Below are 22,145 nucleotides of genomic sequence, written 5' to 3' on the forward strand. Positions count from 1 at the left end.
GCCTTGAGCTGAAGAGCTGAGGGACAGCGCCCAGGCCCAGAGTTCAGGCCCCACAACCGGACCCCCCCCCAAAAAAAAAAATAGAATGTACTGGTTTTAAAAAAAAAAGCTGGGACAGACTGTTCTAGAAGCAAAGGTGGCGCCTTGGGGGCTGCAGGGAGGGCTGAGGCTGCTCAGAAGAAGTGATCTGAGTTAATGTCAGAATGAAGGAGACAGGGTGAAACTAGAGTCAAAAAAGCATTTGAGAAGAGGGAGTCTGGAAGCTCTTGTGCTCAAGACTGGTGCTCTACCACTTAGGGCCATACCTCCACTTCCAATGTCAGGTTTACCTGCCTCTTCTGGCTCGCTTCAAAATGAGACCCTCAGATCTCAGCCTCCAGAGTAGGATTACAACTGCAAGCCACTGGCACCCAGCCCACAGTATTCCATTGTAATGCTATATCCAGACTAAGGACAGAATTATTTCAACACATGTGTCTCAGGAGTAGTTTTTTTTTTTTTCCATTCTAGTTACACCAGAATGCCCACCTGCATTTAAGCCAATAGTCACATATGAAACGGACTTTGATAGAAATGACAGTCACTTAGATAGAGCCATATCCTGCATAAATCCAGCCCCCTGAGCTGAGGGAAGCAGGCCTTCAGAGACTGTGGCCCAAACCTAAGCCAAATGGCAGTTCGGGGCAAACAGAAGGCACAGGGTGTTCGGCACCAAGCAAAGAGGTGAAGGGCAGGGAGGGAGCTAGCAGATGACACTGCAAAGAGTTCTTGTGGCGGGACAACAGGCAACTCTGGACCCTAAGGAAGTGACTCCGCAGTGCCACTCACTTTCCTCTGAGAGGGGAAATCACGGAATGGAAACATTAGAAAAAGGGAAGGAAGGGAGAGGGACAGGCACTGCTCTTCACCACCCTTCCTGCTATCAGAGCCTGTGGCCAGTGTCTCATGCACCCGACCAACGTCAAAGTTAGAAGACCAGCGTCCACTCAGAAAACTACTCAGTTGTTCAGCAGCTACACTGAAGGGGAATTAAAAAAAAAAACAAAACCAAAGAGAATGCGCCGAAGCATGGTGAAAACAACAACAAAAAAACCCCAGAGAACACGCTGAAGTGTGGGGAAAACACTGGCAGTTCTAGAGGCCGAGGAGCCCGTGACCAACCTCTTTTTCACTTTTTTTGGTCTGAGACTGGGACTTGACCTTGGAACTTGCTCTCGGCAGGCGCTCTACTAGTTAAGCCATACCTCCAGCCCCCCTTTTCTCATTTTTCCTACATATTCACTGTGCCGGGTCTAGGAGGGTCTCTTTCCATAAACACACATGATACATTTTGATCATATCCACCACTTTAGCCACTGTGAGGACAGGCAGGGAGGCTCGGGGGAACAGGAAAGCAAGGAAACTTCTAGAACATTTATTATCAGCTACTGATGAGTCTGGCCTTTGAATCAACTGTAAACTTAGCATCACCCTGAGGTGTTTTCAAATAAGACACTGCCCTTTAGAGCCAAAGGCATGCAAGTCCCCACTTGGCTACTAATCCAATAATGGGTGGGGTTGGTAAGAGGAGAACATGGCTTCTCATAATGAACCTCACAGAAGCCAGGCCGCAGATACTTTGTTACTTGGTTTCTGAAATTGTGTGAGATGAGATAGCAGTAAGAACTACTTTCAAGGCATTTCTGGACAAGCCTCCCTGCTGTTTGCCCCTTTTCCTTAGCAGATCTAGTTCAAGTGTAACTCAGCCATGCGTAGCTGCCATCTTGCTTGAAGTTTGTAGAGTCCTGGGACAGTGGGGGGAGTTGGGGGAGTATGTGTTCGGGTGTTTTTGTCAGTGTCCTGGCTCAGTGAATACCTCTGAGGCTTCTGGGAGCATGACCATTTCACCCTGAGCCCCTCTATGTTCCAGGCTGACCAAATTCTTGTTCACCTTTGCCTGAAGCTGCATCGGTGCAGCTTTATGATGCTCAGCAGATGCCTCCTGACATGCACTTTTTTTATATATATGGATGAAATAATATAAAATGATGTATTTTTTATTTTTAGTTTGTCAAACATATGACATCTGTGACTAAGGTTATTTTTAAATTTAAAATATGTTGCTTAAAATGACTTGAAATATTCACTCAGAGCTGTGCATCAGTGGCTCATGCCTGTAATCCTAGCTACTCAGGAGGCTGAGATCTGAAGATCAGGGTTCAAAGCCAGCCTAGGCAGGAAAGTCTGTGAGACTCTTACTTCCAACGAACCACCAGAAAATCAGAAGTGGAGCTGTGGCTCAAGGTGGCAGAACACTAGTCTTGAGCAAAAGAGCATAGAGACAGTGCCCAGGCCCTGAGTTCAAATCCCATGACTGACGAAAACAAAAGGGAAAGGATTGGGGCTGGGAAGGTGGCTCAGTGGTAGAGCACTTGCCTTGCATGCCTGAGGCCCTGGGTTCGATTCCTCAGCACCACATAAGCAAAAAGAAAAAAGCCATAAGTGGTGCTGTGGCTCAAGTAGTAGAGTGCTAGCCTTGAGCTGAAGAGCTGAGGGACAGCACCCAGGCCCAGAGTTCAGACCCCATGACCGGACCCCCCCCCCAAAAAAAAGGGAAAGGAAAGGATTTTATTTTTATGTTTCATGACAGATTCAGTCTCAAGGTCACGGGGAAAGAAAGAGAAAGATTTTTAAACGTTCTCTGCTTTTGCTACCAACTTGTTCTTCATTTAGGAGATGAATCTGTTCCTAGGAGTCTACATAAACACGCAGTTACCACATCCGTGTGTTCTGACATCATACATGGAGGCTTTGCAGGTGTATGTGCCAGGTAAGTAAAAATGATATCTTAATCTGCCTAAATATTTCAACATCTTTTTTGTTGAAGATACTCCTGAACAAAAATGATTATCTCTGTTGTCTGGCTTTGTGTAGCTTAAGGCCACTGAGACAAACGGCAGCCTCACCCTGCTATATAGCCGAATGACACCCCCAGGCACACCGGTCTCTTACTAAATGGTCCCAGACCCATGGGGCTCCCTGGAAGCTCTTGGCTGTGCTTCTTGTGGGCACTCACTGCTTTTAGGAGCTATTGTTTATTTACTGCTGTTCTTAGTACTAGCTCAAGGCAGGGACTCTCCCTTGTAATTTTCTGCATTCATGCCAATGCTTGTTTTATCGCCTACATGACATTCTTCATCTGCTGGATCTTAGCAGCATATCTGTGACTTGTCATCTCCTAATTTCAGAAGGCTACTAGCTTAAGTTTGTTGCTTGTTTGTTTTTTTTAAAGGACATTTAGGGCTGCTGACGTAGCTCAGTGGTGAAGCATTTACCCAGTACACACAAAAGGCCCCAGGATGTACTTACCATAACCACAAATATAAATAAGTAAATGTGCCAGGCGCTGGTAGCTCATGCCTGTAATCCTGGCTACTCAGGAGGCTGAGATCTGAGGATCACAGTTCAAAGCCAGCCCATGCAGGAAAGTCTGTGAGACTCTTACCCAGAAAACTGGAAGTAGAGCTATGGCTCAAAGTGGTAGTGTGGTAGCCTTGAGTTAAAAGATCTCAGGGAGAGTGCCCAGGCCCTGAGTTCAAGCCCCATGACTGACAAAATAAATTTTAAAAATACAGTTTTATATATAGTTAGAGGGGGGCTGGGGAGTGTCTCTCCAGGACAAGGTGAACCAGGAATAGAACCCCTTACCTCTGCAGCTTGTTGTGGTCTGTTTCATATTTGTTTCTGCAGACGTTGCTTCTGGGCTTCTCTGTGTGCATCACTGCTCTCCCAACTCAGTTCTAGCCACCTGCAGAGAAGAAAGAGCTGCCTCTGTCCCAATGCCACAGCCTAAGAGAATCAGATGGGCCAGACCTTGGGCAGGATGGACCACTATTGCTAGGAGAAACAAATTACCTAGAGAGAGTGAGGCACTACCTTAACGAGCAACAAAGAAGCCAGATAACAGAAAGTATTTGAACTGTATCTGAAATAAACATTTTAAACATGCTCTGTGAGAGCCTGAGCCTAAGATGCTACCCTGTAACGAAGAACATGAGATTTGGCCCCAACATTCTGGTACCTACTTTGTGAGGCCTTATTTACACTATTTAATATGGGAATATAATTCACATGCCATAAAATTTGTTCATTTAAAATGTACAATGTTCTGGATGCTGGTGCTCATGCCTGTAATCCTGGCTACTCAGGAGGCTGAGATCTGAGGATCACCACTGGAAGACAACTCTGGAAGAGAAATCTGAGAAACTCCATCTCCACCTAACGAGCAAGAGCAAAAACGCTGGTCTAGGGGTGTGGCTCAAGAGGTAGAGCACAGGCTATGACAGCTTGAGGCCTAGAGTCCGAGCCCCTCTACCAGTACACTGGACACCTGAGTTTATGTATATGTAGATACAGATTAAGAACTGGTCAGGGGTGGGGTGTAGCATAGTGGTGAGCACCTGCTTAGCGTGTGAGAGGCTGGGGCTCAATGTGAAAATCTAAATAGCACTAAAAAAATAAAAACCATCCAGATGAGAGTCATCCGGGAAACTGGTATACTGTTTGGAAGTGGTCTACAGATTAAAAGTGATTATGAGGGAGAGTCCTTGGTAATGCAGTGTTGCAGTTTGTGAAGTATCCTCCCCCCAGGTGCTCGCATGGTTGAGGTACCCCCCGAAGGTGCACATGTGGGTGAAGTACCCTGGAAGGTGCTTGTGTGGATGATGTACCCACAGAAGGTACTCGTGTGGATGAGGTACCCCCCAGAAGGTGCTCGCGTGGGTGAGGTACCCCGGAAGGTGCTCGCGTGGGTGAGGTACCCCGGAAGGTGCTCGCGTGGATGAGGTACCCCGGAAGGTGCTCATGTGGGTGAGGTACCCCCGAAGGTGCTAGCGTGGATGAGGTACCCCAGAAGGTACTCGCGTGGGTGAGGTACCCCGGAAGGTGCTTGCGTGGATGAGGTACCCTGGGAGGTGCTCATGTGGATGAGGTACCCCCGAAGGTGCTCATGTGGATGAGGTACCCCCCAGAAGGTGCTCGCGTGGGTGAGGTACCCTGGAAGGTGCTCACGTGGGTGAGGTACCCTCGAAGGTGCTCGCATGGATGAGGTACCCTGGGAGGTGCTCATGTGGATGAGGTACCCCCGAAGGGGCTCATGTGGATGAGGTACCCCCGAAGGTGCTCATGTGGGTGAGGTACCCCGGAAGGTGCTCGCGTGGGTGAGGTACCCTCGAAGGTGCTTATGTGGATGAGGTACCCCAGAAGGTGCTCGTGTGGATGAGGTACCCCGGAAGGTGCTCGCGTGGGTGAGGTACCCCGGAAGGTGCTCGTGGGGATGAGGTACCCCGGAAGGTGCTCACGTAGGTGAGGTACCCCCAAAGGTGCTCGCGTGGATGAGGTACCCTGGGAGGTGCTCATGTGGATGAGGTACCCCCGAAGGTGCTCATGTGGATGAGGTACCCCCGAAGGTGCTAATGTGGATGAGGTACCCCGGAAGGTGCTCGCGTGGGTGAGGTACCCCAGAAGGTGCTCATGTGGATGAGGTACCCTCGAAGGTGCTCATGTGGATGAGGCACCCCGGGAGGTGCTCATGTGGATGAGGTACCCCGGAAGGTGCACCTGTGGGTGAGGTACCCCCGAAGGTGCTCATGTGGGTGAGGTACCCCCGAAGGTGCTCATGTGGATGAGGTACCCCGGGAGGTGCTCATGTGGATGAGGCACCCCGGGATGTGCTCATGTGGATGAGGCACCCCGGGAGGTGCTCGCGTGGATGAGGCACCCCGGGAGGTGCTCGCGTGGGTGAGGTACCCCGGGAGGTGCTCACGTGGGTGAGGTACCCCGGGAGGTGCTCGCGTGGGTGAGGTACCCCGGGAGGTGCTCGCGTGGGTGAGGTACCCCGGGAGGTGCTCGCGTGGGTGAGGTACCCCGGGAGGTGCTCGCGTGGGTGAGGTACCCCGGGAGGTGCTCGCGTGGGTGAGGCACCCCGGGAGGTGCTCATGTGGATGAGGCACCCCGGGAGGTGCTCGCGTGAGTGAGGTACCCCGAAGGTGGCGCGTTGAGGTTTTGGGTCTGACCGGGGAGGTGACTGGCTCGCGAGGCTCCGGTTTCCTCAGGCCAGCTGAGCCCCGGGGGGGGGGTGTCTCCCCCGGGCGGGGGACGCCCTCCCTCCTCAGGGGTGCCCCTCAGTCCTTGGGGGGGTCATTACCCAGGCCCGAGCTCCGGAGGTGGGTCACGAGGGCCCCAGGCCGCGGCAGCTCCTTCCGGGCCCTCCCCCGGGGCGGCGCGGCGGGGCGGCCGGGCCCGGTGGGCGGGGCTCCGGCGGCGACGGCGCGGCGGCGGGACGACGGGGCAGCGGCCCGGCGGGAAGCGGCGCGCGGGGCCATGGCGGGCTGCTGCGCCGTGCTGCGGGGCTTCCTGTTCGAGTACGACACGCCGCGCATCGTGCTCATCCGCAGCCGTAAAGTAGGGCTCATGAACCGCGCCGTGCAGCTGCTCATCCTGGCCTACGTCATCGGGTGAGGCGGCCGCGCGCGGGGATGGGGTGGGGGCGGGCGGGGAGGGGGCGCGCGGACCGCCGCGCCTGCGCACCTGCTCGTCCGGGCCTACGTCAGCGTGGGAGGGGGCTCGGCTCAGGGTGCGTGGACGGCCGTACCCGCGCACCTGGTGACGTCATCGGGGAGGGGCGGGCCCGGCTTGGGGGGGGTGTGTGCTCGGAAGGCCGCGCCTGCGCACCTGCTCCTCTAGGCCCGGGCCACCGTGTGGCCCCGCGGCCGGGCCTCACGTGTAGTGCAGCGGGTGGCGACTCCAGGTTGGCGACTCGCCCTGCAGGGGGCTTGTGGTCCAGGGGCCTGGGGTCAGGCCGGCCGCATTGTCCCACGTGGTGTTTTTAAGGAAAGCCTGGCCAGGCCGACCTCACTCACCTGTCTGGCTCAGCGATGCTGTTCTGATGGTCTGACGGCCCAGGCTTCGCATTCCCACGCCGGTTCTTTCCTCTGAGATAGCCCAGGGTAGCGAAGTCACCCTTCCCAGACGTGGCCCGAGCCCCTTCACTTGCGGAGTGGCTGCTCTAGCCTGCTGCTTCCCTCTGCTTCCCGCTGGGTGTGTGGGCGCCGCACACCCGCGCCCTCGGCTTCCCTCCGCCACGTTCCTTGCATGCACTGCAACCACCTGCGCCGCCCAGGAGAGGGCGGGACAGTGGCCCTGCCAGTTGATCCCCATCTCAAGTTCACCTGAGGTGTTCCAGTGTCTGCAAGCTGCTGGGCTGAGATGTATCTGCTTCTGTTTTTCAAGGCCTTGCGGTTGGGCGGGGGGGGGGGGGGAAAGGGAGGGAGGGAAAGGTCCCCCACATTGACTGCACACTGAAGCCATTTGGGAACCAGAAAAATACCGCAGGCTCCCAGCGTCAGACCTGAGTCTGTCAGCTCCTGGGGTGTTCTGATGTTAGCAGAGTTGGGGAGTCCATCCCCTAGGGGTTTACACATTGATCATGAACAATTCATCCAGAAACCGTTTAATAGATCCTGATCTTGAGGTGGGGTGATCTTGGAATCTGCTCACACTTCCCAAGGGAATACACAGGAAGGAGCTGGTCTGGCTGCTCATGTCTGTCCCGGCTGCATTGCATGCTGAGAGTACTTGAGACATTTTGCTGAGTACCTAGCTGAGAGATAAAGTGTGCTTGTGTGCTTGAGACCCTGGGTTTGAACTCCAGAACCCAACAATTCAGCCAAGCATCAGGTATGGAGCTGACATCATACCCACCTGACCTCTATCCAAGATGGAACTCGGTGGTCTGGTAGTTCCCCACTCCACCAGCTGTAGATTGTGATGCACTCTCCAAATTAAGACTCAGCTGGTAAATGAACTCTCATTCCTGGGGGAACAGAAGCATTGACAGCAAATCTCATACAGCTTTAGCTCTTGCCTTTTTTGGGGGGGGCGGGGGAGGAGCAGCAAGTGGCTGGTATGAGACTTGAACTCCAGGCCTGGGTGTGCTGGTGTTCTACCACTTGGAGTCACAGTTCCACTTCCAGCTTTTGGGCAATTAATTGGAGATCAGAGTCTCAGAAACCTTCCTGCCCAGGTGGTTTTTTTTGTTTCGTTTTTTATTTGTTTTGTTTGTTTTTTGGTCAGTCATGGGGATTGAACTCTGGGCCTGGGCACTGTCCCTAAGCTCTTCAGCTCAAGGAGAAGAGTGCTCTACCACTTAAGCCACAATGCCACTTCCAGTTTTCTGGTGGTTAATTGGATAAGAGTCTCATGGACTTTCCTGCCCAGGCTGGCTTTGAACCACGAGCCTCAGATTTCATCCTCCTGAGTAGCTAGAATTACAGACGAGAGCCACAGGTACAGGGCTGAACTCTTCTTGGCTTTTGTTCTCATGAGAGGATTAGTTCACATCCACCTGGAAAAGTCTGGGCTGCAGAAAGTATCCCTAGCTGTGTTGGACATTAGGATAACGGTAGGCACAAGTACCTATTGAACTCTTAATACTCCAGATTGAAATGCTTTGGAACTGTAAGGTACACACTGGATTTAGAGGAGTAAGGATTTTGAAAAGCAGTAATGCTTCGCACTCAGATAGCTTTGTAGACTCAAGGGATTTTGTGTGTGTGTGTGTGTGTGTGTGTGTGTGTGTGTGTGTGCTTTCTTAACTTTCTGATCTAATGACACTTAGCAGAGTTGTGGTCTCTTCTCCCATAGAGCAACCCTTTCTCCAAGACAGACCTTCTAAATTCCCAGTTATCAAATCTTGTTAGTCACATGATAATGAAATAGCTAATCACATGATAGTGATGATTGTGAAACTGTCTCTGATTTAGCAACTCCCTGTATGGTGGTAAAACAATAGTGGCCTTCCTGTGCTAAGGGTCTCTGTGTCCAACTGGAAGATGGAAACTCCCGCAGATGCATTCTTAGAAGTCCAGAAGAAGAGCTCATCAAGGAAAAGGCCCAAGCCGAGGCCCAGCAGGGACTCCAGGGACTGCTAAGAGCCAACAGCGCACAAATGAGTAACCCAAGCCAGTGAATTGCTGCTCTTAGCATCTATGCCTTACGAGATTTTTTTTTTTTTTTGTACATGTGCCAGTAGTGGACCTTGAGCCTCAGGACCATAGCTCTCGCTTGACTTCTTTGCATTCATGGCTGGTGCTCTACTATTTGAGCCACATCTCCTGCATTTTCTTACCTTTAGAAACAATTGTGTAATAGCCTCTGGTACCTGGTGCACAACAGCTCAACAGGGGAAGGATTCTGATTGCTGTACTGTGCAAACGTTGTTCTAAACATTTGGTACACATTACCTCATTTAACCTCCCAACAATCCTCAAGGGTCTGTCTGATTCCCATCTCTCAGATGGGAAAAACAGAGGCCCAGGTCAGTTGAGCCACTTGGCCCAAGATTCGGGCTCATGAGTCGGGGAGCTGAGCTGTGAGTCTGTGCTTGTATGTCCTAACCTCTCTGCACCAACACCTTGAGCCTCCCAGTTATCCTCACCAGTATTAACACCTGCTCTTCAGAAGAGAGAAGCATGCAGGAAGCTGAATTCCTGGGGGAAAAAATAAGACACTGTAGAAAGTGCTTTAAGACCGTGGCCCATGCCTGTAATCCTAACTAACTATTCAGGAGGCAGAGATCTGACGATTGTGGGTTGAAGCCAGCCCAGGCAGACAAATCCCAGAGCTTCATTAAAAAATTTTTTTTGACATTTTTAGATTGTTATTGGAGAGGGGATACAGAGTTAGTTACAGAAGTCAGGTAGTAAGTACATTTCTTTTTAACAGTGTCACCACTCCCTTTGTTTTCTCCTAGTTTTTCCCTCCCCCTCCAACATACCTGTCCCCCCACCCCACACAACCAGACAATCAGAGATTCTTTTTTTTTTTTGGTCGGTCGTGGGGCTTGAACTCTGGGCATGGACGCTGTCCCTCAGGCGAGTGCTCTAGCGCTTGAGCCACAGCACCACTTCCGGTTTTCTAGTGGTTTATTGGAGATAAGAGTCTCATGGAGTTTCCTGCCCAGGCTGGCTTTGAACCGTAATCCTCAGATCTCAGCCTCCTGAGTAGCTAGGATTACAGTTGTGAGCTACTGGTGCTCAGCTTAACCAGAGATTCTTTTTTTTTTTTTTGGGGTCCGGTTGTGGGGCCTGAACTCTGGGCCTGAGCGCTGTCCCTCAGCTCTTCAGCTCAAGGCTAGCGCTCTACCACTTGAGCCACAGCTCCACTTCCGGCTTTTTTCTTTTTGCTTATGTGGTGCTGAGGAATCGAACCCAGGGCCTTGAGCATGCAAGGCAAGCGCTCTACCACTGAGCCACCTTCCCAGCCCTAACCAGAGATTCTTATCTCTAAGTAATGAGTAAAAAGTTGGAGGTGGAGCTGTGGCTCATGTGGTAGAGTGACAGCTTGAATGAAAAACTAAGGAGAGTGCAAAGCTCTGAGTTCAAGTCTTAATATCCTTGTGCGCGCGCGCGCGCTCGCGCGCGCACGCACACACACACACACACACACACACACACACACACACACACACGAGATAGCATTTATTGAGAATTTATGGATTTATCTCCTGTGTTCTGACTGCTGTGTGCAGTCCTGGGGCATAAACTCTCAGGGCTTAGATGCTGTTCCCAGTGGGTTGTTTTTATTATTTTTTCTTTGCTTAAGGCTAGTGCTTTACCACTTTGAGCCACAGGGCTACTTCCAGTTTACTGGTGGCTCATTGGACATAAGAATCTCCTGGGACTTTCCTGCCCTGCTAGCTTTAAACTACAAGTCCCTGGTTGTAGAAGGGGAAATGTGGTCTCTAGAAGCAAAGCCACTTTGCAAAGTCACATAATTAGTTAACTTCCTTCTTCCAGCCTCTCTGGCTACAGAGGCTCCTGGCATCAGTTCAGAGTCTCTGAATCCTAATGGCACTATTTTCTTTTATAGGTGGGTGTTTGTATGGGAAAAGGGCTACCAGGAAATGGACTCTGTGGTCAGCTCAGTTACTACCAAGGCCAAAGGAGTGGCTGTGACCAACTCTTCGAACCTTGGCTTCCGGATTTGGGATGTGGCTGACTATGTGATCCCCCCTCAGGTATCTCCCTGCCACCTCTGGTTCGCATGTTCTTTACTGAATGTACACGTGACTAATGATTTGTGTGCAAGCTCTAACATGTCTGATGCCCAGGCTGATTGTTTGCAGCCGTCTCTCTTCGGGGCTTCCAGTCCAGCAGGCAGCTTGAAAACTAGGTGCTTTTAGCCTGAGACCATGATTTTTGGTTTGTTTGTGTTATTGGTTGTGGGGCTTAAACTCTGGGCCTGGGTGCTGTCCCTGAGCTTTTCTGCTTAAGGCTAGTGCTCTACCACTTTGAGGCTTGGCTCTACTTCCAGTTTTCTGGTGGTTAATTGGAGATCAAGAGTCTCATGGACTTTCCTGCCTAGGCAGACTTTCGACTGTGATCCTCAGATCTCAGCCCCCTGAGTAGCTAGGATTATAGATGTGACTTACTGGCTCCTTGTCTTTTTTTTTTTTTTTTTTAATTTTTTAAAATAAGGACATCATTGCTTGTCTTAAATCCTGAAAGCAAAGTAAGAAAATGTCTTAAATCCTAGGGGGGTGGAAATCAGGGAGAAATAGCACCTTCCCACATTTTATATTTGTATTATTATCATACACCCATACAGCAAATCCTGTCAGAGAATGAAACAAGTTCAACAGCAATGCCAGCCTAGGACCAGACCCAGAGAAAACAGTGTAGAATCCCTTGAGGATTAAAGGGATGGAGGTCACAAGTTAATATCCTGAGGTGGTTTTTGTTTTGGGGGGAGTGTGTGTGTGTGTGTGTGTGTTGGGGATGGAAGTCAGGGCCTTGCACCTTCTAGGCAAGCACCCAGTACTGTATCCCCAGCCCACAGCTGCAAATTAAACACCGACACGTGGCCTAACGTGATATGCCCTTCCAGAGGGCAGCAGTGACCAGGGCGGCTGCCGGCTCCTGGCTCCTGGCTCAGAGCCGGGAGAAGGCAGGCGAGGTGTCCATGCTTTCTGAGTTGTACTCACCAGCCCCAGTCTCCTCACGTGAGGGACCCACAGAGAAGCTTCTAGGTGGAATGGATCAGCAGATTGGCTGGTGGCCTTGCTGGCAGGCTCGTCTGGGCCTTCTGAAAAGCCAGCTCTGTCCCGGTCTGCTGGGGGGCTGTGGAAGCCGGGGAAGGTTGGAGACTGGGCTGCCCCACGGCCCTGCCTTCTACCTCCCAGATGGGCAGTGTGGTCACCACCTGCGGCTCTCCGCCGGCTCTTGTTTCTCTGTGCCTCTCTGTGTGGGGTGCGATCAGTGCATCTACTCGGCTCCCTACATTTGAAATGAAAGAGACCCCGTCTTGAGAGGCTTAGGAGCAGACTCCCAGACACCAGCGAAGAGGTGTGGGCCCGTGAGTGACGGCCCTCCCGCCTCCCCACCAGAGCCATTGCCTGTCCCTGACAACATTTGTTCTAGGCCTTTCTTTACCTAGAACAAATGCCTAGAAGCTTCCACCTTGTCAGACTAGGGGTGGGTGTGTCCAGTCACCTCATCTCCACTGTGGCTCCCAAGCTGGCTCTGTTTGTCTTAGGAGCATCAACTGCTGGGAGTTTCCAGATTTTTTTGTGCTAATACTGGGGCTTGAATTCAGGGCCCTGTGGTGCTCTCAGCTTTTTCTGCTCAGGACTGGCCCTGTGCCACTTGAACCATATCTCGCCTTGGCTTTTGCTGGTTAACAAGCAGGTAACTGGGCAGTGCTCTCTGCTCTCTCCACAGGAGGAAGACTCTCTGTTTGTCATGACCAATATGATCATCACCACAAACCAGACCCAGAGCACCTGTCCCGAAGTAGGTGGCTTTTTGGCAAAGCACCTCAGGCCCCCCACGGTCCACATGGCCAGCTGGACCACACAGATGGTGTTCCCACCCATTCTCCCTCCAGATCCCTGATAAGACCACCTTGTGTGATTCGGACACCGACTGCAGGGCCGGCTCTGCGGGCACCCACAGCAACGGTAGGAGTGAGCGGGGCTGAGTTCCGGGGACACTGATCCCCTCCCCCCAGTCCCGCCTCCCTCCTTGCCCCACAGTGGCTCCCACCAAGCCGCTGCCCCAGGAGAATCTCTGTGGAAATTGCTAGCATAAAGAGCCCCCCACCCCCCCGCCCACAGTATGTTGTGCTGTAGCAGAGCGCAGGCATGGGTGAGGTTCTAGGTTCCATCCCTGACATTAAAAAAAAAATAGCCATAGCCCCGGGTGAGGCTAATGCACCCGGGACGCCAGGCCCTGTGGGGGACCTGTGCTGTGGGGGCCCCAGAAGCCAGCCGTGCCATGTGCCTGTCCCGTTCTGTCACTGGCTATCATGCTGGCCCTGCTGGCAGCGTGGCCAGCACTCAGGTGGCATTTGTGTGCCAGTTCTGTCACCCCAGCATTGAACTTGCTCCAAATTGGCCCCCCAGGGGCTCGGGGTGGAAACAGGGTTCTCATTCCACCCCGTAAAGGGAGGACATGGAGACCCCCAGACACCTGGAGCCATTCCCCTGCCCCCCACAGGAGTGGAGACTGGCAGATGCGTGCCATTCAACATGTCCATGAAGACCTGTGAGGTGGCGGCCTGGTGCCCTGTGGAGGATGACACACGTGTGCCCCGGTAAGGCCCAGCCTGGACTTGCGGGGCTGCCTGACCTTGTTCCCAGCCTCGGGGAGCTGCCAGTGCTGACTGTGTAGTTCTGGCTGGCCTAGAACCACAGTCTTCTGGCCTCAGCCTCCCTTGGACCTGGGGCCTGGAAGCTGATTAGGAAAACCGTGAGTTGGAGGACAGCCTGGGCCCATGGGGGACTGTGTGCCCCACTTGCCGTTTCTTCTGGGGGAATTAGAGGGATTGCGCCTCACTGCAGACGAACTCACCAAATGCCACAGAACTGGTTGGTTTCTACATGGCTCATTTTATGACATGTGGATTAGAAAGAACAAATCTGGTCTTAAAAGGGGTGTGTGGGGCTGGGAAGGTGGCTCAGTGGTAGAGCGCTTGCCTTGCATGCATGAGGCCCTGGGTTCGATTCCCCAGCACCACATAAGCAAAAAGAAAAAAAGCCAGAAGTAGCGCTCTGGCTCAAGTGGTAGAGCGCTCGCCTTGAGCTGAAACGCTGAGGGACAGCGCCCAGGCCCAGAGTTCAGGCCCCACGACCGGACCCCACCAAAAAAAATAAATAGAAAATAAAAGGGGTGCGCATGGGGTGCACCCTGGGAACAGAGCTGCTGAGGTACACCAGAAACTTGACAAAATGGCAGGCCTGACGGCCCCTGCTGTAGCCCTGCCCTCTCTAGGAGGGCGTGGGGCCTTGGCTCTGGGCCTCTGCCCGGCCCAAGCCGTCACCTCTCATCACTGCGTGATGAGAGGCCCTCTCCTGGCCTTGCTCCGGGCAGACCAGTGACGTCACTCTGAATGCCAGGTTCTCTCATAAGAAAAAATCCACCTTGCGGACCAGTTCAGCCGTCCTGTCTGCTGGGAGCTGATGTGGCACCTGTGACATGGGGCAGCCTGCCCGCCAGCTGGCAAATGCTATGTGTACTTTGCCACTGAGACCCGGATGCAGGCAAAGCCACCTTTGCTTTGACTTGTCAAACCAGATCGGTCAGACAGCACCTGCAGTGAGCAAGGCTGAGGTCTTGCGAGCGCAAGCCAGCGCCCTCCTCTGCATGGCTTCGGAGTTCCCACTGCCCACTGCCATGGGCAAGCCAGGAAGGCTGATCTGCTCTCTGCTCCTGACCTAATATTTATTCAGAAGAAAGGAGGTGCCAAAAATGCCTCTACCCTTCCTTCTTGACAAAGTGACATTGCAAAGCTTATGTTTTAGAAATGCTACCTTCTGCTGGGTGCTGGTGTAATCCTAGCTACTCAGGAGGCTGAGATCTGAAGATCCCAGTTCAAAGCCCGCCCCGACAGGAAAATCTGTGAGACTCTTATCTCTAATAAACCACCAGAAAACCAGAAGTGGTGCTGTGGCTCAAGTGGTAGAGTGCTCCCTTGAGTTGAAGTGCTCAGCGACAGTGTCCAGGCCCAGAGTTCAAGCCCTACGAACAACATAAAAGAAATGCTACCTTCTTATAAAATAGAATACATGTATGTACATGATAAGTAGATATATGTACATTAGTGACAATATCCTACACATTTGTTTTTGCAGGCCTGCTTTTTTAAAGGCTGCAGAGAACTTCACACTTTTGGTGAAGAACAACATTTGGTATCCGAAGTTCAACTTTAGCAAGTGAGTGTTTCTTGGCTGTGGTAGTCTGTGTCTTGGAGAAGCTTCTGGCTTTCTTCTTCTTTGTGTGTGTGTGTTTCAGTACTGGGGCTTGAACTCAGAGCCTGGGTGCTGTCCCTAAGCTCTTTTGCTCAAGGCTGGTGCTCTACCACTTAAGCCATAGATTTACTTCTAGTTTTTTGGTGGTTACCGGAGATAAGATCTTGTTTCATGGATTTTTCTGCCTGGCTTGTAGCCTTTGTCCTCAGGTCTCAGCCTAATGGGTAGCTGGGATTACAAGCGTGAGCCACCAGCGCCCAACTCCTTACAGCTCCCCTCTGAGGCTTTCCTCACTCTGATTTTCTTCTTCCTGGGTTTAGGAGGAATATCCTTCCCAACATCACCACCTCCTACCTCAAATCGTGCATTTATGACGCCCAGACCGATCCCTTCTGCCCCATATTCCGTCTTGGCAAAATAGTGGAGGACGCAGGGCACAGCTTCCAGGACATGGCGGAGGAGGTAGGTACAGGCCTGGCTTTTTTCACACGATTCTGGACACATCTCAGAGCAGAGCAGGCTCTGACGAAAGCCCGGTGTGGCTGTCTGCACTGCCTCCCACAGGGGGGGATCATGGGCATCCAGATCAAGTGGAACTGCAACCTGGACAGAGCCGCCTCCCTCTGCCTGCCCAGGTACTCCTTCCGGCGCCTCGACACCCGCGATGTGGAGCACAACGTGTCCCCTGGCTACAATTTCAGGTAGGCACGAACTTAGGCCCTCTTGTAACTAAGTGAGGGAATGACAGAGGTTGGGTCGGGCTCCCAGTCATGGGGGTGTCCATTACCCCCAAAGGCCAGCACTCATACAGCACCCCCAGGACGGGCCATTGATCCCATGAGGCACAAATTGGTTTCTCAGAATCCACAGTGGGCAGGCGACACAGAATTTAGGTTCATCTGGTGTGCAACCTGGTATGGTGATACCTGTCTGCAATCCGGGCACTTGGAAGGCAGGAAGAGCCTGAGTTCCAGGACAGCCTGGGCTACACAGTGAGACTCTGTCTCAAAAACAAAACAGCCTGTGCTCATATTTTCCCACTAGAAACGCAGTACCTCTGCAAAGCTTGGGACCTCAGGATTGTATTCTCTCACCAGGCTGGAAGTCCAAAGTACAAGATTCTGTGGGACAGTGTTCCTCCCAAAAGCTCTAGGGCAGGATCCTTCCTTGACTCTTCCGATTTCTGGCAGCTCCCAGCAATCTCTAACCTCTAGGCGTGTCACTTCCTTCCTCTCTTCTTAGGACCTCAGTCGTTAGATATAGGGCCTGCCTTAATAGCGCAATGTCCTCAACTAATCGTATCTGCAAAGACCCTGTTTCCACATGTGTGTGCAAACACACATGCTGTTCTGTCCAGTGCAGCTGGGAAGCTGATAAGGGCCAGGAGATATGCCCTTTCCTAGGCATCAAAATCCATAGCTGCAGTGGTAGCTCTGTGGCACATCACTTGCCCTTGATGGCATCTTTCATATCTGCTGGTTAAGTATAGATCCTAGGAGATGCCCGAGGGGGGTCGGCACACTTTTGCCTTGCCCCTGGCTCCCTCTAGTGGCAACATGTGGGATCCAGTGTGTGGTAGAAATCATCCCTGCTTTGCTGATAGTATGGCTGGTATTAGAACGAAGTTCTCCAAAGAGTTAGACTTGCGTTGCTCCATCTCTGCCTTCTCATGGTTCTTGTGGAAACAGCTGTGGAAACCTCAGGCTCAGGTTGGAACCCTAGAGAAATGGGTAGAGGCCAGAGGAGGATGGCGGGACCATGGCAGAGAAAGTGTAGGCTGCAGGTTCAGGGCTGGGGGAGGGTGGTAGAGGGAGCCAGAGGAAATGAGGCTTTCCTTTGGAGGTGATGAAAATGTGCTAAGGCTCAACAGGTGCACATGCGTGTAAGCACATCAAAAACAACTGAATTCTACAGTGAGTGAACAAGCCACAAGGGAGCCCATATAGAAGACAAAATAGCAGACAGTGACCATTCAACAGAGGCCTAGGCCGCAGGCGGTGCTGCAAGGCCCTTGGAATGGCTGGGTCTCCCATGTAGAATGCTGTCTTGGTGACTGCTGGCTGGCCACATCCTCCCTGGGTCCCCTAGGGAGAGGCAAGTGGCTCACTCTCAGTAAGAAGTTCAGGCATAGGCCATCTTGTAAGAGGAGACAATAGAGAGGGGGTGTCCCTTACCCCTCCAGCCATGGGGTCCTGGTGTCTTCCTGGGGCCCAGTCCACCTCAGCAGAGGGGGAGGCCTGAGGTTCAGGCTCGGGACCCCCTGTGAGTGCCGCACTGGCCCAGCTAACAGGACAGCATCTGCTCCGGCCCGAGCCACGCCCGCAGACATAGCCTTTCGCCCCCAGGTTCGCCAAGTACTACAGGGACCTTGCTGGCAACGAGCAGCGCACGCTCATCAAGGCATATGGCATCCGCTTCGACGTCATTGTGTTTGGCAAGGTAGCCTCGCTGCTCACCCCCATCTGCCTCAGTTTGGATCCAGCTGGAACAGGGGGTCTCCCTCCCACCTCTGTCTTTTTGCTGCTCTTCTCTTCCCATCATAAACAGTTCTCCCCTCCTCTCCTCTCCTGTGCAGGCTGGGAAGTTTGACATCATCCCAACCATGATCAACATTGGCTCAGGCCTGGCGCTCCTGGGGGTGGTGAGTCCTGGGCCTCCCTTGGGCCAGTGAGATGCGACCCTGGATTGGCACCTGATCCCCCGGAACCCCAGGCTCATTTCCAGACCAGATCACCCCCAGGCTTCTCTGCCTTGACCCCCTTCTCCAAGAGGGAAGATTCAGGGAAGGGGGCATACATAAAAGCACTCTGGGTCGGGCCCTGGTGGCTCATGCTTGTAATCCTGATTACCCAGGAGGCTGAGATCTGAGGATCGCGATTCAAAGCTCTTATCTCCAATGAACCACCAGAAAACTGGAAGTGGCACTGTGGCTCAAGTGGTAGAGTGCTCACCTTGAACTAAAGAGCTGAGGGACGGTGCCTGGGCCCTGAGTTCAAGCCCCACGACTGACCCCCGCCCCCCTCAAAAAAAAAAAAGCTCTCTGGCTCCTGGCTCAGGCTGTGCTGTGTTGCGCTTCCTTCAGGCGACGGTGCTGTGTGACGTCATAGTGCTCTACTGCATGAAGAAGAGGTTCTACTACCGGGAGAAGAAGTACAAGTATGTGGAAGACTACGAGCAGGTAGGCTTGCTGTGCCCTGCGGGCCGGCGGTTGGAGCACCTTGCCCGTCACTCAGCCCAGTGGAGCAGGCCCGCCCCCTCAGGCAAAGCCCTTCTACCAGCGCTGGCATCCAGCACCCGTCCATCACCTGCTCGCCATCTCCCCGGGCGTTTCACACTGCCTCTGGCATCCGCTTCGCTGCTGGATTTTGTTAGTGAGGCAGTTACGATGGTGGATGTGGTCATCTCTCCATTCACCACTGTTCCACCCTGTGGGACTCCTATCCCAGGACCAATGGGAATCCTCTCTGGTGGGAAGTCCGGAAGCCCCTCCCTCCCCTGTCTGAGGTGTTCCTGGCATGGCTGGGGTGGTGCGTGCCAGGCGTACCCTTACCCACTCGTTGCCTTCGCAGGGTCTCGCTGGCGAGCTGGAGCAGTGATGCCCAAGCCTCCCGCGCTCACCGGGCTCCCTCGGCCCTCTTGCAAGCACAGCAAGAAGGGACAAATGGCCATGTCGCCACCCAGATGACGTTGGAGATTCTGATCAGACTCCACTGCACATTCGAGGCTGTCCAGAACCTCCTGTGGGTTTTTTTTGTTGTCGTCACTGTTTTCTGAGTCAGTGTCTCACTGGCTAGAATCCCGCGTCCGCTGCAGGGGGTGCCGTCACACCCGTCTCCTGTGTCTGTGTGGGCTCATTTGCCCACTCAGTACAGTGATTGCAGTGTCCCGCCGTTCTTCCCACGCAGTGGCGGTGTTGGGTGAGCCGCTGACCCGCGGATGTTGGCGCTGCCCTGGCCTATGGGCTGGCTGAGCCTTCTCGAGAGCCGCCAGAATCGGCGTTCCCCAGGGGCTCCGGTCTCCAGCCCCGAGGGCCGCTGCAGCTCCTAGGCACGGCCACTCAGCTGGGACACTGTGTTGGGGACAGAGGAGGGTCTCCTCACCGTGCTCCCCAGACTTAAGCAGAGCCAGGCCGGGCTGCTGCTCTTCTTCCCTCCAGCCGTGGACTTTGTCCTTGCAATCACGAGGCAGAGTGGGCAGAAGATGAGGACCAAACATTAAAACAGGATTTTCTCAATCCTTGTCTGGCTTTGCCTTTCCTTATGTGATAGTTACCAGCATCAACATAGAGTCACTCGGGCCAAACCCTAACAAAGTGGAGGCCGGAAGCTACAAAGGTAGGGGGCGGTCCTCACCAGCCTGTTGGGTAAGAACCTTGCTAACACGATGGCTCCTTGGGGGGGGGGGGGCAGGCACACCCAGGAACGGCCAGTCCTCTGCAGCCCCTCCTGCCACCTGCCACCGGCACCACTGCCTTTGACAAACCCCTGCTTGTGTTTAAACAACCAGCTGACATTTGGATTTTTTTTAAACATACCAATCCTTGAACTCAGGGCCTGGGTGCTGCTTTTTTTTCTTTGCTTTAGGCTGGCACTCTACAGCATGAGACACAATTCACTTCCAGCTTTTTAGACATTAATTGGAGAAAGGAGTTTCATGGACTTCCCTGCCCAGGCTGGCTTTGAACCATGATCCTTGGATCTCACCTCCCAAGTAGCTGGGATTACAGGCATGAGCCATCAGTGCCCAGCAGTTGGCGTGTCTTTTTTTTTTTGCCTTTCCAAGCTCCTCTGGGCCTCGCATTCCTGGATGTGCCTGTGTGTGGCTCAATCTCCGTCACCCCTGAATTAACCCTTCTCTGGTGTCAGGTTGACACCTTCATGACCCACCCCTGTACCCAAAAATGTCCTGCCCCCCTTACTTGAACCTTTAAAAACCTGTATGTGGGCCGGGCGCTGGTGGCTCACGCCTGTAATCATAGCTACTCAGGAGGCTGAGATCTGAGGAGCGCGGTTCAAAGCCAGCCCGGGCAGGAGAGACCATGAGACTCCTATCTCCAATAAACCACCCGAAAACCGGAAGTGGCGCTGTAGCTCAAGTGGTAGAGCGCTCGCCTTGAGCTGAAGAGCTGAGGGACAGTGCCCAGGCCCAGAGTTCAAGTCCCACGACTGACAAAAAAAAAAAAACCTGTATGTGTGTGTGTGTGTGTGTGTGTGTGATGGGGCCTGAACTCTGGGCCTGGGCACTGTCCCTCAGCTCTTCAGCTCAAGGCTAGCGCTCTGCCACTTGAGCCACAGCACCACTTCCAGCCTCTAAGTTTTGGTCTGCATGAGGTTTCCTTCCTATGCTGTGTACACGGCCTTCCTTCCCTGTGCTCATTTTTATACAAAATCACGCTGCCAGGCTTGGAGCATGGTCATATGGCTATGTGCTCCTCCCCAGTCTGCTTCTCAAGCCCCCAACCAGAAGCAAGCCCACCTCTCCCTGTCTTGCCAGACAGCAGCCGAGCTGTCACAGCCCCAGCTTCACACATGAACTTGCAGCTGGTGTTGAGGATGCAGCAAGTAGCGTGTTCCGCCCTTTGCCATCAAGTGCTTCATTTCCAAGTGCTGGCTTCTAGCCGGGTGCACGTGGCTCACACTTGTAATACTAACTGCTTGGGTCAGAGATCTGAGGATCACAGTTCAAAGCCAACCCAGGCAGGAAAGTCCTGGGGCTTGACCTTAGGGCCTTGGCACTGTCCCTGAGCTTCTCTGAGATCCAGGCTAGCACTTTGACACGTGAGCTACACCACTTCTGGCTTTTAGAGAAGTTTATTGGAGAAAGAGTCTCATAACCTTTTTCTATCCAGGCTGGCTTTACACTGTGATCCTCAGATCTCAGACTCCTGAGCGACTAGGATTACAGGCGTGAGCCATCAATACCCAGCTTCTGTGAAACTCTTATCTCCAATTAATCACAGAAAAAGCTGGAAGTGGCTCAAGTGGTAGTGCTAGCCTTGAGCAAGAGCTCAGGGACAGTGCACAGGCCTAGAGTAGAAGCCCCAGAACCAAGGAGGGAGGGAAAAAGTGCTGGTTTCTGTTGGGATAAATGGCCAACCGGGCCTTTCCTCATTTTTTGTTTTTGTAGGGGGAGCAGGTAGTTTACCAAATGCTTCAACAAAGCTCAATTGTGTGGCCTTTATATATTAAAAAAGCTCTCGAGCATGAGGCCCTGGGTTCGATTCTTCAGCACCACATAAACAGAAAAAGCCGGAAGTGGCACTGTGGCTCCAGTGGTAGAGTGCTAGCCTTGAGCTGAAGAGCTGAGGGACAGCGCCCAGGCCCAGAGTTCAGGCCCTATGACCGGACCCCCCCCCCAAAAAAAAAAGCTCTCGAACACACAGGGAGCTGGAGCTCTGAGAAGTGATGTGCGGTGTGCGTGTGTCCCCTCACAAACACATGCCAGTCTCAGTGGGAGGCTGAGTCCAAGAATGGGGTCAAGTGCCTTCAAAAGTGAGGTTTGACAGAGCTCCACCCTGTGGCCCGGAAGGAGGGAGCAACCCTCTCCAGATGCTAAACTGGACTGCAGGGTACTCTGCTGACCAAGCCCTTGGAGGAACGAAACGGCCTGCATGTAGGTACCGACGTGCTGTGCGAGGGGAGCCCTGCTCACCACCTCCACAGCAGTATCTCCCCCTCTGACCTGCAGGTGGCACCTGGGAGCAGCTTTAAATGGGGCCTGGGCTCGTGAGTTCTGCCTGAGTTCTACCTGTGCTGCAGACAGCGCTGGTCTGGGGATGATGCAGTGAGCAGTGACATTCACAGACTCACCTTAAATCAGGGATCTGCTGGCTACATTAGCTTGGCCTTGAGCATCTGAC

At 53.0% G+C, this 22,145-nt stretch overlaps 2 protein-coding genes across 2 annotated transcripts in view; one reads left to right on the forward strand and one right to left on the reverse strand.

Annotated features, from left to right (window-relative positions):
- LOC138826388 (intraflagellar transport protein 81 homolog) overlaps positions 1-7,121 on the reverse strand; it is a 154,966-nt gene extending 147,845 nt beyond the window's left edge. Inside the window, exons 1-2 of the mRNA XM_070021493.1 lie at positions 6,900-7,121; positions 3,688-3,787 (exon numbers count right to left, since the gene is read on the reverse strand). The gene's annotated coding sequence lies outside the window, so the exon portion shown is untranslated. The remainder of the gene's footprint in view (positions 1-3,687; positions 3,788-6,899) is intronic.
- LOC138826390 (P2X purinoceptor 4) lies at positions 6,294-19,520 on the forward strand. Its single transcript, XM_070021497.1, has 12 exons — positions 6,294-6,494; positions 10,909-11,056; positions 12,759-12,830; positions 12,925-12,997; positions 13,536-13,632; positions 15,170-15,250; positions 15,607-15,748; positions 15,851-15,987; positions 17,632-17,725; positions 17,862-17,927; positions 18,369-18,464; positions 18,856-19,520. The coding sequence occupies exons 1-12, from the start codon at positions 6,361-6,363 to the stop codon at positions 18,880-18,882; spliced, it is 1,167 nt and encodes a 388-aa protein (XP_069877598.1). The 5' UTR covers positions 6,294-6,360; the 3' UTR covers positions 18,883-19,520.
- Positions 19,521-22,145: the final 2,625 nt, after the last annotated feature.

The sequence above is a fragment of the Dipodomys merriami genome, unplaced genomic scaffold (assembly GCF_024711535.1).
Source record: "Dipodomys merriami isolate MVZ:Mamm:240054 unplaced genomic scaffold, mDipMer1.0.p SCAF_142, whole genome shotgun sequence".
Taxonomy (NCBI): Eukaryota; Metazoa; Chordata; class Mammalia; order Rodentia; family Heteromyidae; genus Dipodomys; species Dipodomys merriami.